Consider the following 18034-nt stretch of genomic DNA (forward strand, 5'->3'; position numbering starts at 1 on the left):
TTCCTTGGTTTGGAAACGATGGCTAGATTTCCAAGGATTTTATTCCTATAAAAGTCCTCTTAGGGTGGAGAATCAGATTTCATTCTCTTCTTTTCTCTTCTTCCCTTCTGAAGTTCAGAGTCTCCTTTTAAAAGGTTCTTTTATGCCTGGTGAACATTTTCCTCCCCGTCCTTCGTGGTGGCAAGGCGTTTGTTCATGTATTTTTGAACATGATGGTATGTCCTCTCATTTGCTTGATTCTTCGGTTTTTCTTGATCTAATCTCTAGATCATTGCCGATGTTTTCTCGGAAATACCTATCTGTTCGCATATCGTCTTTAGCCTCATTGGAGGTTTAAGAGAAATGATTTGTATGCTAGTGGATTGGTCTTTTTGCTATTTTTGGGCCATCGTACATTCGGAACTTTACAAAAAACCTATCCTCCGAATATCACAAGTTCAAAATAAACCACGCCATGGCTCCAGGTGGTTCCAAGGGCCAATATTGAAGGTTAGACAGCCCATATTCGGAAGTTTTGGTAACTAATTTAACTTCCGATTTCAAAGACAAAATTTGAAAAGTATAAGTTGTTCCAAATTCTGATTTTTGGGCCATCGTACATTCAGAACTTTATAAAAAAATTATCCTCCAAATATTACAAGTTCAAAATAAACCACGCCATGGTTCCAGGTGGTTCCAAGGGATAATATTGAAGGTTAGACAGCCCATATTCGGAAGTTTTGGTAACTAATTTAACTTCCGATTATAACAAAGACAAAATTAAAAAAGTATAAGTTTTTCCAAATTCTGATTTTTGGGCTATCGTACATTCGGAACTTTACAAAAAATCTATCCTCCAAATATCACAAGTTCAAAACAAACCACGCCATGGCTCCAGGTGGTTCCAAGGGCCAATATTGAAGGTTAGACAGCCCATATTCGGAAGTTTTGGTAACTAATTTAACTTCCGATTATTTCAAAGACAAAATTTGAAAAGTATAAGTTTTTCCAAATTCTGATTTTTGGGCCATCGTACATTCAGAACTTTACAAAAAACCTATCCTCCGAATATCACAAGTTCAAAAAAAACCACGCCATGGCTCCAGGTGGTTCCAAGGGCCAATATTGAAGGTTAGACAGCCCATATTTGGAAGTTTTGGTAACTAATTTAACTTCCGATTATTTCAAAGACAAAATTTGAAAAGTATAAGTTTTTCCAAATTCTGATTTTTGGGCCATCGTACATTCGGAACTTTACAAAAAACCTATCCTCCGAATATCACAAGTTCAAAACAAACCACGCCATGGCTCCAGGTGGTTCCAAGGGCCAATATTGAAGGTTAGACAACCCATATTCGGAAGTTTTGGTAACTAATTTAACTTCCGATTATTTCAAAGACAAAATTTGAAAAGTATAAGTTTTTCCAAATTATGATTTTTGGGCCATCGTACATTCGGAACTTTACAAAAAAACCTATCCTCCGAATATTACAAGTTTAAAACAAACCACGCCATGGCTCCAGGTGGTTCCAAGGGCCAATATTGAAGGTTAGACAGCCCATATTCGGAAGTTTTGGTAACTAATTTAACTTCCGATTATTTCAAAGACAAAATTTGAAAAGTATAAGTTTTTCCAAATTCTGATTTTTGGGCCATCGTACATTCGGAACTTTACAAAAAAACCTATCCTCCGAATATTACAAGTTCAAAACAAACCACGCCATTGCTCCAGGTGGTTCCAAGGGCCAATATTGAAGGTTAGACAGCCCATATTCGGAAGTTTTGGTAACTAATTTAACTTCCGATTATTTCAAAGACAAAATTTGAAAAGTATAAGTTTTTCCAAATTCTGATTTTTGGGTCATCGTACATTCGGAACTTTACAAAAAACCTATCCTCCGAATATCTCAAGTTCAAAACAAACCACGCCATGGCTCCAGGTGGTTCCAAGGACCAATATTGAAGGTTAGACAGCCCATATTCGGAAGTTTTGGTAACTAATTTAACTTCCGATTATTTCAAAGACAAAATTTGAAAAGTATAAGTTTTTCCAAATTCTGATTTTTGGGCCATCGTACATTCGGAACTTTACAAAAAAACCTATCCTCCGAATATTACAAGTTCAAAACAAACCACTCCATGGCTCCAGGTGGTTCCAAGGGCCAATATTGAAGGTTAGACAGCCCATATTCGGAAGTTTTGGTAACTAATTTAACTTCCGATTATTTCAAAGACAAAATTTGAAAAGTATAAGTTTTTCCAAATTCTGATTTTTGGGTCATCGTACATTCGGAACTTTACAAAAAACCTATCCTCCGAATATCACAAGTTCAAAATAAACCACGCCATGGCTCCAGGTGGTTCCAAGGGCCAATATTGAAGGTTAGACAGCCCATATTCGGAAGTTTTGGTAACTAATTTAACTTCCGATTTCAAAGACAAAATTTGAAAAGTATAAGTTTTTCCAAATTATGATTTTTGGGCCATCGTACATTCGGAACTTTACAAAAAAACCTATCCTCCGAATATTACAAGTTCAAAACAAACCACTCCATGGCTCCAGGTGGTTCCAAGGGCCAATATTGAAGGTTAGACAGCCCATATTCGGAAGTTTTGGTAACTAATTTAACTTCCGATTATTTCAAAGACAAAATTTGAAAAGTATAAGTTTTTCCAAATTCTGATTTTTGGGCCATCGTACATTCGGAACTTTATAAAAAACCTATCCTCTGAATATCACAAGTTCAAAACAAACCACGCCATGGCTCCAGGTGGTTCCAAGGGCCAATATTGAAGGTTAGACATCCCATATTCGGATGTTTTGGTAACTAATTTAACTTCCGATTATTTCAAAGACAAAATTTGAAAAGTATAAGTTTTTCCAAATTCTGATTTTTGGGCCATCGTACATTCGGAACTTTACAAAAAACCTATCCTCCGAATATCACAAGTTCAAAACAAACCACGTCATGGCTCCAGGTGGTTCCAAGGGCCAATATTGAAGGTTAGACAACCCATATTCGGAAGTTTTGGTAACTAATTTAACTTCCGATTATTTCAAAGACAAAATTTGAAAAGTATAAGTTTTTCCAAATTCTGATTTTTGGGCCATCGTACATTCGGAACTTTACAAAAAACCTATCCTCCGAATATCACAAGTTCAAAACAAACCACGCCATGGCTCCAGGTGGTTTCAAGGGCCAATATTGAAGGTTAGACAGCCCATATTCGGAAGTTTTGGTAACTAATTTAACTTCCGATTATTTCAAAGACAAAATTTGAAAAGTATAAGTTTTTCCAAATTCTGATTTTTGGGCCATCGTACATTCAGAACTTTACAAAAAAATTATCCTCCGAATATTACAAGTTCAAAATAAACCACGCCATGGCTCCAGGTGGTTCCAAGGGCCAATATTGAAGGTTAGACAGCCCATATTCGGAAGTTTTGGTAACTAATTTAACTTCCGATTATTTCAAAGACAAAATTTGAAAAGTATAAGTTTTTCCAAATTCTGATTTTTGGGCCATCGTACATTCGGAACTTTACAAAAACATTATCCTCCGAGTATTGCAAGTTCAAAACAAACCCCGCCATGGCTCCAGGTGGTTCCAAGGGCCAATATTGAAGGTTAGACAACCCATATTCGGAAGTTTTGGTAACTAATTTAACTTCCGATTAATTCAAAGACAAAATTTGAAAAGTATAAGTTTTTCCCAAATTCTGATTTTTGGGCCATCATACATTCGGAACTTCCAACTTAATCGGTAGATAAGAATTTCAGTTTGCCACCGAATGTCTTATTCGGGGGTAATACGTGTATCGTTAACAACCGATTGTAGTGCACCAATGATACGAAACCTCAACGGCCATATTTTCAGAAACCTCAACGGCCATATTTTCAAAAATTAGATCCGTTGGAACTCTAATCTATATAAGGAGGGTAACCCCTCTCAGTTATTATTGAGTAAAAAATCGGAATGAAAAACCTTTTCAATGGCAAGTCCATCATCAATCGACAACATACTTCGAAGATGCAAGCGAACAACTACATCAATTGCAACAATGGAAGAAGAAATACAAAAAAGGAACAAACAACCCAAAAAATTAAACCATCGTTAGTGGCAACGGAGGAGGAGGAAGAGGAAATCAAGGCTAAGAAGCGAGGTCAAGAACAATTCCATCATAGAGAAAGATTAGAACAAGTTGAGGAAGAGACCGAATGGATAAAAAATTATTACATTGTGAAAGATCTACCCAAAGAACAGCAGGACGATCGTATATTTTGGATTAACGTTTCATTGGGTCCTTTTGTTGGTAAGTACAAGAAGCCACGCCACAATTATGAACCATCGCATGTTTCTTCAAGGGTGCACCATGTTATAAAATTGTGCACCGAGTACAACCGTATTCTTGCTAGGCACAGAGACGACAGGTTTGCGGCACAAGATGCTTATTCCAAGTGGAGAGGAGAGTCGTTTCTACATTTCGAAGCCGCGTTGATTGTTGCATCTCGGACTGGAAAAAAAGAATAACATGTGATGTTTGAGTGCTGTAAATTCAAATTTTTAATATTAATCGGCGGTTTGATAAAATATGGAATTTCCGAATATGATTAATCGTATTGAAGTGTTATAATACTGTTGTTCCGATTACATAGTTTCAAAAAAAGTTATAGTAACTCAGCCGATTCCTCGAAAAAAAACGATCAAACATCGTCGTCATCCGAGGGGATCAATTCGAGTAACTCAGCGGGAAAGTTGTTGTCCATAACACGATCCCAATCAACCATGTTGGACTCATATTGTTTCACCCAATCCTTGCAATGGTTCATCGGGAAGTAATCGTGCCACTTACTCAACGGAGGTAATGGACAATCTTTCTTTACTCTTAAACCGATAAAATGCATTTCATTCACAAATTCCATTACGATTCTTCTACCTTTAACCGACTCGTCGCAAGACGTTCTTGTGGGTGCAAACGTCATGCTAAGTCCATACATAGGAGGAACAAAGAAATGTACCACTCAATTCAAAACGTCCGTTAGGAGATATCCAAATTTAGGCATTGTCATCCAATACTTGGATCCGATTGTCTTCAATCCCTTTCGACACTTCACACGCGCAACTAAGTCTTTGAACTCTTGTTCTTTGTCGTATCTATCTCCTCGCCTCATCATCTCCATATAAAAACCCTTGTCCTTCACTAGTTGTACCACCATCTTATTTCTTAAATATTGGCATTAGGTGACATCTTCGATATCCGCCTCTCTAAAGTAACCCATTTGTTCCGTAGCAACGTGAAACCCACAATTTCCATCCCCATCAACCTCGTCGGTCGACAAAGAAAATGGAATGATAAGTGGAGGAAGTTGTTCCAAATACTCTTTGTATATTGTATATGTGGATCGATTTGGTCTTCCATTAAGATCTCTAAGGCAACGAAGAGTACCTTTGTCCTCTTTTATAGTAAGAATTTCCATTGGTTGGGTTTGTTGCGAGGCATTCATTTGATCAACAACTTCTTCAACAACATTGGGTTGACTTACTTGTTGGGTGGTTGGTCCACTTTGATCATTTCTTGGACGACCTCTTTTCTTAGGTTCCGGCTCATCTTCAAATTTGTCTTCCGAACGCTCGTGCCTAGACAATATTCTTTTATTAGACAAATACTCCTTCAACTCTTTTCTTTGGATGGTCCTCGACACTTCGGTGTTCGGCCTACCGGTGTTCTTTTGCTTAATAGGTTCATCAACCTCTCTTAAACAAGGGTGAATGGCTTCCTCCAAATTATGCATCAATATTTGCTTTTTGGTGCCGTTTGATGTAGCGTAACGCTCGGCTATTCGTGCACACAATTCCGACTCGAAGAAAGACGGACCATCAACTACCGGGGTGTTCGGAGTGAAATTTAATTGCTTCCAAAATGGGTGAATATCATCGATGTCAATCTTAAATGGGCATCCTATCTTCTTGGTATTGCTTCGGTATTTCCTATTCGTCTTCCGTATGTACTTACTATTCTTTCCCTCGTGACTCTTTCGTGTCCCACCTCGATCACAAATCATTTCAAATCGAGTGTCACTAACATGATTATTTTGAACTACCACGCACATGTTATCTTTTGCCTTGTTCATAAGCCATTCCTTTGCCTCCTTCTTACTTCCAAATGTCTAAACGTGCATAAAACAAAACAAATCTAATAAGCATAACCATTTAACATATAAATTTTGAAAAAAATAAAAAAGTAGTAATGAGTATACCAAATCGTTTGCATAGTATAGGGAAGTGTCGGGCCTCAAATAGAAGTCATCAACAAACTCTTCAACGGCCTTCATATGAAAGCAACTAATTATTATACAATAATCGGAGGTTATTAAATAAGTCAAACTTCCGAATACTCTATATTCGGAATCCTATCGGTTACCCAAAACACCCGATTTATGCAAAGGAATGTACACAGTTTACTGAGTGCAAAAAATGATATAATCGGAAGCTAAAATATATAGTAAACCAGCCGAGTATAAATAACCGGAAGATAACTTTAATCGATAAACATCCGATTTTCAAGTTTTCGGAAATTTTATTTCGAGGCCACTGTTATATTCGGCAGTCAAAGAATGTTAAACTATTACCGATTGTAAAGGATAAGAATACTGAGTTTTGAAATTTTCTGAGGAATTCGTTTTTGGGGCCATTCGGGGGTAAATACCTCTACATAACTACCGAATGTAGATATTTTTGGAAAACCAGTTTGGGGTTTTTTCTCATCTTCGGCAGTAAACTAGTATCTTGGAACTACCGAATATACATATTTGGTACTCAGTGTGTTATATTCGTAGGTTTATTCTACAAATTATCTACCGAACATGGGTAGTTCATGGCATTCAATGCATGCAATAATCAGTTTTTCTTGTTTACAAAAGCACACAAACGCATGCAAATCGAGTATTTGAGTTTCTTAACACAATACCTGTGTTTTACATGCATCGTTAGCTTCAATATCAGGCGATTCTCCATTTTCTTCCATGAAAGGGTCGTCTATGTTTTCCTCTCCACAAAAGTTTGGATCATTCAACATATACCCCAAATCGTCTTCTCTAAACGGTCGTGAACCCTCAACATTTTGTTCTTCGTCATGATTCTCACCTTCTTCTTCATATCCATCCATTTTTGTAGCGATAAAATGGGTTTTCTCTTTTTTTCCTTCACCTTCTTCTCTATAACTCTAACAACTCAAAAATGAAAAAGAAATGGAAAAAATGAAACACAAATCATTCTAATACTGCACCGACTACAATCGGAAGTCTGGGAAATATTTTGGCTTCCGATTGCAATCGGAGGATAACAATGTTATCATATCCTCCGAATATATAATGGTAATTTCGCCATTACGAATTACGCGAGATAAGGGTTGGCTACATTTTCCCTTTGGGTGACCTTTTTTGTTTTATTGTTGGCCCCTAAATCCTTTCGAGTGGCCCCTAAAAATGCGAGGATAATTTGGGGGTTTTCCATTTTTTGTGGATAATTCAATTTATGGGATATTTCATTTTCTTTTTATTTATGAATTCCATGTATTTTGGTATGATTACTGTAAAACCATGGCATGGCTAATTTTGTGCATTCTGTGAATTCTCTAATTACAACTGTGGTGATTACTGTAAAACAATGGCTCAACCCTTTTACTTCCTTAGAATGAATGATATACACAAGAAGTGAGGGTATTTTATTATTTCTTTGGCCTGTATCTTATTTAACTTAGTGGAAATTCATAGGCATTGGATACAAAATTGCTTCCATGATTGATGAATTAATGGGTGTATATGAACTTTGTATATGAATTTGTATCTGTTTAGCTATGCTTCTATTTGTTTAGTTATACTTCTATCTATGCTTGGTGTTGTCTGAGGCATATTTGAATACTTTTTAGTGATGATAGTGCTTACCAATTGCTAAACTCTTCCATATTTGAATTCTGCACTAGAACTGTTTTTATTTGATGATGATAATGGGAATGCATATGATAAGTGTGAAACAGAGGAGAGTTTTATTTCATTTTGGAATAAAGGGAAACCAGGTAAAGACAATTTGGTAAGACTGTGGTTCACTGTAGTTATTCCTACAATTACACAGTGGGGTTTTGTTTGTAATACTGCTAGTGTTAGTGGGTAAGTGGTGTGACTGATTTTATGAGTCCAGTGAAGAAGAAAACTGTTAGTAAAAGGGTTGAGGTAAGGAGGAGTCCAAGACTTAATAAGACTGCTAGTGTTAGTGGGGTAAGTGATATGAGACCAACAAGACTTGATTTTGTGCATGAAGACCCAGTTTTTTCTACACAAGCATCTGTTGCAGAAAACCCAGTGGATGAAGCACAAGTTAATGCTACACAAGCATCTGTTGCAGACAACCAAGTACAGGGGAATGGAGATGATGACCAGGTAAATTTACCTAATCTACAATCAGATGACTCTCATCCTAAAGATAGTCCTGATTTTTTGTTTGAGGAATATAATGAGGAAGAGGTAAGTGGAGATGAAAGTAAAGTGGAAAGTGAAGATGAAGAAACACAAGAAAAGTACAATTATGAAGATTGGGTTTCTATGTGTGCTAGAGGTATAGATATTGATAATGAGGCTGATGATTGTAATGAAGATTTCAATGTAGGTGGGTTTTATGAAGAGCAGAGTGCACCAGTAAATGCTACTTCAGATGAAGAAGTTCCCAGATATGATGTCACTCAAGAGGAAGAAGCTAAGTGGCAAGAAGATTTTGGTGAGCATTTAAAAGAACCACATCGTATAGAAATGATAAATGAAGATGTTCCTGAGGTTGTACCTGGTGAAATAAGTAGTGGAATGGCTTTTGGAAACATGCAAGATTACAAGGATCATTTAAGGGAATATGCAGTGTTGAAACATAGGGATTTTAAAGTGAAGAAGGTAGATAAGAAGAGACACTATTCTTATTGTACTTACAAGGATACCCAAAATTGTGCTTGGATGGTAAATGCAAGAAAGTTACCAGATGAAGACGATCCAACAGTCACAGTTAGAGAATACAACACAGAACACACCTGTAATAATCCGAATGAAGACTACAGCAGGAAATGCAATGCAAATTTTGTAGCCAAGTATTTGTTGAAGACAATGGATGTTGCTTCACCAGTGGACAACGCAGCTGATATAGCTAACAAGATCATTAGACCTCAGTTGCAAACTGACATACCAAAATGGGTTGCTAATAATGCAAGGCTATGATTTTGAAGCTTGTTTTGGTTCCCTTGTGTTTTTTTATTTGATAACCTTGTGGTATGTTGGAAATGCTTTTTTTTTTGTGTACACGAAATTGGTGCTAGCAGAAAGGAATGGAACATTTGAGAGTTCTTACACAAAAGCACCACAATTAGTCACAGCTGCTACTTCATTGAACCCAAATAGCATTAGTCATTTCAGTTGGTCCAAAGAGGGTCAAGATAACAGTTTTGAGAGTGTCATTGTGGCCTATGATGCACAGATCAAAGGTTTTCTTCATGGTTGTATATTGGTTATTGGCTTAGATGGAGCTCACCTGAATGGTAAGCTAGGTGGTGTGATGCTTTCAGCAGTTGGTATAGATGGCCAGAATGGGGTATTTCCTATATGTGTGATGATTTGTATGAGTGAAACTGAAGAAAATTGGTTTATGATGTTATAAGAATTGAGAAAAAGGATACCTGATATGCCTGGACTAACCTTTATTTCTGATAGAATGAAGGGCATTCTTGAATCAGTAAAAAGATTGTTTCCTTTGGAAAATCATAGATACTGCCTAAGGCAGATTTTGTTTTGGAATTGATTAATGTTTGTCCTTTTTTTTGGAAATGATTAATGTTTGCCCTTTTTTTTCTTTTCAGGCATCTATACAAGAATTTCTTGACCAGGGGATTCAGAAATCCAAGACTCACACACCTTCTTTGGCAGGCTGCAAAGGCATACAAGTATTATCACTGGTAGGTAAGAAATGTTTGGTTATAATGAATGTTAATTCTTTCAGTCAAGCCTTATTGCATCAAATGAATTAACTTAGACACCTATTTTCTAAGAGGCCATGCAAGAAATTGCAGAGATAAGTTCAGCTGCATATCAATGCCTGATTGATGCAGAGCCTAAGTCTTGGGTAAGGTCATGGTTTCCTCATGATGTTTCTTGTGAGCACATATACTCTAACTTGTCTGCACCAAATACTGCATCAACATCTGCATCAAAGAAAGCAACATCATCTGCATCAAAGAAATCAACTGAGGTACCACCATTGTGAAAGGGCAAAGCAGTTGCTACTACATCATCTACTTCTTCAGCTGGTTCCCAGAAAAAGGGTAAGACAACTGCACCATCCTCCTCCACTGCACCCAAAACGAAGGTAACACATCCATCTACTTCTTCTACACCTTCATCTGCCTGTTTTAACCAGACTTATCATGGTATTGTTAATATTTCTAGCCAAACAATCAACATTTCTGAGCCACCATCAAAAAGGGTTAGAAAGCCTAACTCTAAATATCAGTAATATCAGAAATGTTGGGTTCCTGTTTTCCCTTATTTCTTTTAGCATTTCTAGACTCATGAACTTGTAATGGCAGAGATAGTAGTACTCAGTTCTGTTTTATGAATGTTGAAAATGTTTTGTTTATGGATCTATGGTTTTTAAAGTATGTTTTTTAAAGTACTAAGTTCTGCAAAACTAACATTACATTGAGAAATCCTTCAAATCTGTTACATTGCTTTTGTTTACATACATTAACTTCTAATTCTGCACTTTACCTTCACTTTGTCTTTAAACTGTGCACACATTTGATCTTCAGAATTATAAAATTGCTTTTGTTTTTCCACAAAGATAGCATCAGACACCCATTGGAAATCTTCACATTTTTTGCATTTTAGGTAGCCAATACCATAATTCCATGATGTTTGAGCTATGTTTAACATCCTCACGTTAGTTGAATTGCATTTGGGGTTGATACAAGGAGTATGTGACCAAGGACAATCAGCAAATTTGTGATCACCAAAACAAGCTTTACAACCTCCTTTGTACTGAGGTGTCATGGTTTTAATAGCATCATCAAACCATTCGAAGTATGAACAAATAGGATTAAAGCAAGAAAAGAATTTCTTCCCTGAATTAGCACCTTCTTTGACCTTTAAAAGTTTTCGAATACCATTACAAGGAACTAATTTACATCTACTGTAGATCCAAGGACAATTGATTGATGATTATTTTCGTTGCACATCTCACATTCCTGCAAATTAAGTAAAAATTAAAGTAAGATGGATAAGATACTAACCCCCAACTATGTTCTTCTTTGAAAAATTCTTGAAATTTAACTTACCATTTTCATTTTCTCACTTGAGCTAGCAGCCATTTTGAAGAAAAAAAACCAATATACTGATTTAAGGTTGTGAAAATTCCCCATTTATATAATTCAGGAGAGACAAGAAAGTGACCGTCATTACAACGGTCGGATTTAAAAAGGTTGAAATCTATAGCCGTTGATTTGAACTCATGTTACACGTGTTGCAATCTTAGATTGTAGGACACGGTGGTCATTCTCTTAAAAAAAACCCATTTCAGTAAATATAACAACCAAATCTCCAGCCGTCCAACTAAAAGAATAGCCACGTGTTGCAATCCTAGTTAATAGGACATGCTGGTCATTTTAGAAAAAGAAACATCCATTTCAATAAATATAACCACTTCATCTCTGGCCGTCCAATTATAGACTAGCCACGTGTCGCAATCTAACTAAATGTGGCACATGGTTAAGTAGTCACGTGCTTGTGGGACATTTTGACAGAAGGGTATAAATGACATTTACTTACACGTGCGGGGCCATACACTTACTGTTTTGACCACTTAACCATGTCAGACCGAAAACATAACAGATTGGCGCATTTTGATTCCGTTTTGGAGCATTTTGATCTTTTGCCTAACGTCTGGGGCATTTTCACAACGTTGTAGTCCAAATTGGGGCGTTTTGCCACTTAACCCAAAAACATAAACCCAAAAACATAGTAAAAAAAAGTTTATTGAATCATAGTTTGATTAACACATAGTGGATAATTAATTCATGCTGTTCCAGTTAGATACTGGCATGTCAGGCACTAGTGCTGTTAATGAAACATCGCTCTTCATATACGGAATTACTTGAAATATTTGGAATCCCCCAGCAACATCATACATAAATTCTTCCGAAGTTGCAGTTTTTGGGTCATAATGACAAAGGGTGTTTTGCGTTGAGCAATACATTTGCATATGCCACGCTAGAACTTTATTTTCTTCTGTCAGGGAAATTGGACAATAGTACGCCCGGTGAAGGTCTTTGAATTGAATGATAAATTCGTTACTCCAATGCAATTTATCATTTTCCTTTTTAGAATCCATCAATGGTTTTAATGACCATATATCAGTACTCCATCCAAGTGAATATCTATAATGGACAATCGATAAACACCCTCCTAACACCTGTAACGGGGTGGGAAAGCATGGATCAATATATTTTATAGGGAAACAAGGTGGCATCGGAACGGAACGGAACTTCTCATCTGCTAAATCAAAAGCTACGATCTCCGTGCCCATGTTGGCTATCCAATAAAGAGCTCCATTGCAAAGTACTCCGTTTGATTTACCCAGAAAGTGATCAGTTATACCTTTGTATCTCCATCCATTTTTGTCACCAAGAGTGTATACCTGGACTTGCCCTTTGCAAAATTTACTGTCTTCGTAGTAAAAAATTCTGACAATCTTGTACTCTTTAGTTGCATTAAGATAACCAAATCCAATCAACAAGAAATCATTCTTTGCTGCAGCCTTAATTAAAGTTAATTGCGGAAGACGGACGGTTTCTTGGGTGAAAGGATTACAAACATAGATAGGATCATTGTAAGAGAGTAGTTTCTTACCGAGTTGTTCGTAATTCATTACAAAACAAACCAAACCCCTATGGAAGCCAACTATGAGATAATTAGGGTAGTGGAGATTAGGAAAACCGAGCGGTTTAAGTGCATTGTAAGAGAGTTGTTCATCGAGTTTTTTGTTACTCTTTCCATCAAATTCTCCATGGTAAGATTGCGTACCTTGAAAACCGTATTTACCCACAAAAAGAAGATTAATATTTTTCTTTGTCGCGCTTAATAGGGTGCAAGATATTTCGCCAGGTTTTGCACACTTCTATGCACTGTATCGCATATTCAGAAGGTAAGCGAGAAAGTATGTCTCTGATGATTTCATGAGGAAGATGATGCAGCAGCATTTTTCTGCTCGCACCGAATTCCGAACCCTCTTTTACAAACTCTTTAAGTCTCTAACCTTTGTGCAAAACGTTCTTTATATATATACATAGGCCTTTGAAAACTTATTTACTTGGTCCACAAGTTTAGAATCGCAAACTTATTTAGTTGGTCCACAAGTTTAAAAAAAATTGTTTTCTAGGCAAACTCTGATTAGAGAAGTTGATTTAGATTGTAATTGTAATTCCCTCAATGCGTAGAATTCTAGCCAAACTCGGAATTGTGTCTCCAACTAGACTGAGTCTTATAAAAACTCTTTGTGCCACCTAAAACTTTGGGATCTTAGACTCTCTCTGTATCTCATTTCTTTTTCTCATACAATCATATCCCTTTATTCTCAAAAAAAAAAAAAAAAAAAAAAAAAAAAAAAAAAAAAAGTAAAAAAAAAAAAAAAAATGATGAAAAAAGCAACTGCACTGTTATATTTTCAGCAGCAGTTGTTGATTCTAACCAATTTGGAAAACTAGACTGCCATTCTACTGAACTAGAAGTCGGCAAGGCACTTTTTGCTGGAGTCTGAGACATTATTAGCATCTCTGTGCACAGAAGTACATTTCCAATAGTCAAGTAAACTCAGATATAGATACAGCAAAACTGTATAGTTTGTAATATGCTGCCACAGGGTTTCATATTCTGGAACTGCTTTATCACAGTTTCGATGTCAATGCTTGATGCAAATTCCTTCTCTGCTTACAATATTTATTAAAGCAAATACTCATTTATACACTAGCCGTTCAAATAGCTAGCAAACCCAAAAATGTAAGTAGACGAAACGGGTGTAATTCGAGGTCGAAGTGACTCTGAGATGACGTTAGATTTTACAAATCAAATCTAATATATTTTTATTTAAAATTATTAGCTAGTATTCTTCCCCTTTTTTTTGCTAGCAACGACAAATCTGATAACCACACTTTTCTGGGACATAACCAATTAACCATGTAACAAACAAAAAAATGTTCTAACTAGTTTATAGAATTATAGTGTACTCACCACACACTGAATAGAGTTTAGATATAAGAACTATATATCTTCGAGTGGAGTACTCAGCTTAACTACTGGCAGGTCAGGCTGTAGTTTTGTTAATGAAACATCGCTCTTCATATAGGGTCCGGAATCACTTGATATTTTTTGAATCTCTCAGCATCTCGAAATTCTTCTACAATTGCAATTTTGGGGTCATAATGACTAAGGGAGTATGTTGCCTTCGGATACCCTACAATATAACTTTATTTTCTTATGCAAGTGCGAATGGATAATAACATGCAGTACAGTAAAATCGTGACTCCAATGTACTTTAGCGGCGTAATCACTTTTGTTTTTAGTTTCCTCGAATGAGTACATCAGTTCTTCCTCTACCCCAAGGACAAATCGATAAATACGTACCCTCCTAACGACAGTAACCGGGGGTAAAGTACATTGGAACTTCTCATCACCTTGTCTCCCAATAGGAGACAAGGTGGCATTGGAACTTCTCATCTTCTAAATCAAAAGCTAAAATCTTTGTGCCCTTGTCAGCTAACCAATGAAGAGCTCCAACAGAAAGAATCCCGTTTGTCTAAACAATTAGTCAAATAGTGATCTGTGGTACCTTTGTTTCTCCATATCTCATCAAATCTCTGAAATCCTATATCAATTTTATCCCTCAAAACCACTGCATACATACTTCAATCTCAACCTAAATAGTACCTCCATCAACAATGTCATCTCGTATCATACAAGGCATACATCTCTTACACCATCTCCTTGATCTTCAGTTCATAACCAACAAAGGTGTTGGTTTCTGATGATTAAGCTTCCCATCTTATCTTCAGTGCTTAATCAGCTAAGGTGCTGGTTTCTGATGATTAAGCTTCCAAATGTTGTGATCTTCAGTTCTAATTTCAAAATCAGCAAAGGTGCTAGTTTTGTGATCCACTGGTGTACTAGGCGGCGGCGAGTTTGGTAACAAGATGTTTTGATTATTAGGGTTTTCATCTCTCCGGGCTGTGGGCTTTTTATGGGTATCTCTAACAATCTTTAGTTTGTAATGGGTTTTGGGCTACGATGAGCTTGTGTCTTGGGTTTACTTATTTTACAATGGCTTTACAATTTGTAATCAATTCTTTGGAATCTATAGATTTTCTCCTTAGTCCTTGTTCTTTCGGTTGAAAGTTGCATCCCTTGTAATTTTTTCTTTCAGAATCTGGTTGTAATAATTATTATCTCTTCAATATAATCTCTTTTCACGATCACAAAAAAAACCTTTGTTTCTCCATTCCCTCTTGTCACCAAGAGTACCAGCAACTGCAAGTGATGTAAGAAATGTGCTGCTCATAGTGATAAATTTATTTTCCATTAAGCCCTGAAATGGCCAAGTTCACACCTGAATTTTTCCTTCACAAGATTTACTGTCATAGTAGTAATAATTTCTTACAATCTTATAATATTCATTAGTTACTGACATCTGTAACTTGTGAAACGGAAGTCATGATTATTGTTCTTTATTTATTTTTGAGGATTTGTTGTGCGACTTGTATCCTTCTGTTCAAAACTATTCATTTAATTTGTTCTATAAGCCCTTAATTATATGGATTAATTCTGCACTAACCGATTCTATGTTTGGTTGTTATGACATGGATTTCTAGTATACTTTTCTTTCATGGTTTAAGGTTACTGAAAGTATCAAACTAAGCAGTTTTTGTTCTTCACCAAATTCTGTTTATATTCTGTTTTTATAATGCAACTGATAGTTGTGTAATCGAAATGAAAACTCAATTATCATGGATTTACAATGGGAATATCTTCTGAAGTTTAAATAAGTGATACAACAACAGGGTGGATGCTCTAGGAGTAAGCTATTTTGTTTAACAGGTTTCGATTGTCATATATATACATATTCAAAACTTTGTTCCAATACAGAATTTCTTTACGTACAAATTTTTACAAGTTTTAAATATTGGGGTTGGGCTTGGTAAAGTTTCAGACATTCTGATGTTCCCCCAGCAGCAGCACTAAATCTTCAAAATCCTTTTCAATATGTTCTTACAATGTTTGGCAAGTCTGGACGATCTATAGTTGACAAACATCCCAACGCGTACAAGAATGTGTCCACATTCAATCATTCATCACCCGAAAGATCGTGCATGCCTCGACTTGTGTTTATACATGGAGTTAGTGGTACACCACTAACATACCTCCCAAGTGGGTATAATTCAATTGACTGCATTATTAAGAGAAGAAAATGTAATCTAGTGTCACACTATATAAATGGGTTCCGAAGCCTTTCTCTTCATCATAATCTCCACAGCCAACAACTTGTTAGATATTCTTTCTTTCTTCCTTGCCTTCACCACTCAATCAACATGGCAAGGTTCCCAGCTTCTATAATTTATGGTTTAACCTTATTTGTTCTGATCAGCGTTGCGCAAGCTGAATACGAGCCTTACACGCCCAACTATGCTTCTCCCCCACCACCCGCTTACGTAGCTCCTAAATACGTTTACCCATCACCACCACCACCACCGGTTTATGTTTCCCCCAAATACCCAACACCAACATACACCCCCAAGCCAGTTTACGTAGCCCCCAAGTATCCGACCCCAACATATACCCCAAAGCCAGTCTACGTCGCCCCCAAGTACCAACCCCAACATACACCCCCAAGCCAGTTTACGTCACCCCCAAGTACCCGACCCCAACATATACCCCAAAGCCAGTCTACGTCGCCCCCAAGTACCCGACCCCAACATACACCCCCAAGCCAGTTTACGTCGCCCCCAAGTACCCGACCCCAACATACACCCCCAAGCCAGTTTACGTAGCCCCCAAGTACCTGACCCCAACATACACCCCCAAGCCAGTCTACGTCGTTCCTAAGTACCCAACCCCAACGTACACCCCAAAGCCAGTTTACGTCGCCCCTAAGTATCCAACCCAACGTACACCCCCAAGCCAGTCTACGTCGCCCCAAGTACCCAACCCCAACATACATCCCCAAACCAGTTTACGTCCGAACCCCAACATACACCCCAAAGCCAGTTTACGTCGCCCCTAAGTATCCAATCCCAACGTACACCCCCAAGCCAGTCTACGTCGCCCCCAAATACCCAACACCAACATACATCCCCAAACCAGTTTACGTCGCCCCTAAATACCCAACACCAACATATGTTCCCAAGCCAGTTTACGTCGCCCCCAAATACCCAACACCAACATACACTCCCAAGCCAGTTTACGTCGCCCCCAAGTACCCAACGCCAACATACACTCCCAAGCCAGTTTACGTCGCCCCCAAGTACCCAACACCAACATACACTCCCAAGCCAGTTTACGTCGCCCACAAATACCCAACACCAACATACACTCCCAAGCCAGTTTACGTTGCCCCCAAGTACCCAACACCAACATACACTCCCAAACCAGTTTACGTGGCTCCCAAATATCCATCTCCACCACCCCCAGCTTACGTCGCTCCTTACTATTAAGGATCTTCCTCGCAATGTTTATTTACGTTTATCCTAACCGGTAACATCATATTACCTTACTATTAAGGATCTTCCTCGCAATGTTTATTTACGTTTATCCTAACCGGTAACATCATATTACCTGGCATTTGTTGCCCCAATCGCGAAATTGTTATTTGGATTTATTGTGTTTGTTTTATGTGTTTATTTCCGCAATTAAAGGCTATATGCAAAGGTCGTAGGTTGCGGGAAAGGAAAATAAGTTCATAACAGGGAGATTACTTCCCATTT

At 37.4% G+C, this 18034-nt stretch overlaps 2 protein-coding genes across 2 annotated transcripts; one reads left to right on the plus strand and one right to left on the minus strand.

Moving 5' to 3' along the window:
- Positions 1-12075: 12075 nt before the first annotated feature.
- On the minus strand, positions 12076-12933 carry LOC113361164 (F-box protein At3g07870-like). Its single transcript, XM_026604502.1, has one exon. It carries the CDS (start codon positions 12931-12933, stop codon positions 12076-12078), a length of 858 nt encoding a protein of 285 aa, XP_026460287.1.
- Positions 12934-16642: 3709 nt separating this feature from the next.
- Positions 16643-17764, plus strand: LOC113361173 (extensin-1-like). Its single transcript, XM_026604510.1, has 2 exons — positions 16643-16964; positions 17232-17764. The coding sequence occupies exons 1-2, from the start codon at positions 16643-16645 to the stop codon at positions 17762-17764; spliced, it is 855 nt and encodes a 284-aa protein (XP_026460295.1).
- Positions 17765-18034: the final 270 nt, after the last annotated feature.

Source organism: Papaver somniferum, chromosome 1, assembly GCF_003573695.1.
Source record: "Papaver somniferum cultivar HN1 chromosome 1, ASM357369v1, whole genome shotgun sequence".
Classification (NCBI taxonomy): domain Eukaryota; kingdom Viridiplantae; phylum Streptophyta; class Magnoliopsida; order Ranunculales; family Papaveraceae; genus Papaver; species Papaver somniferum.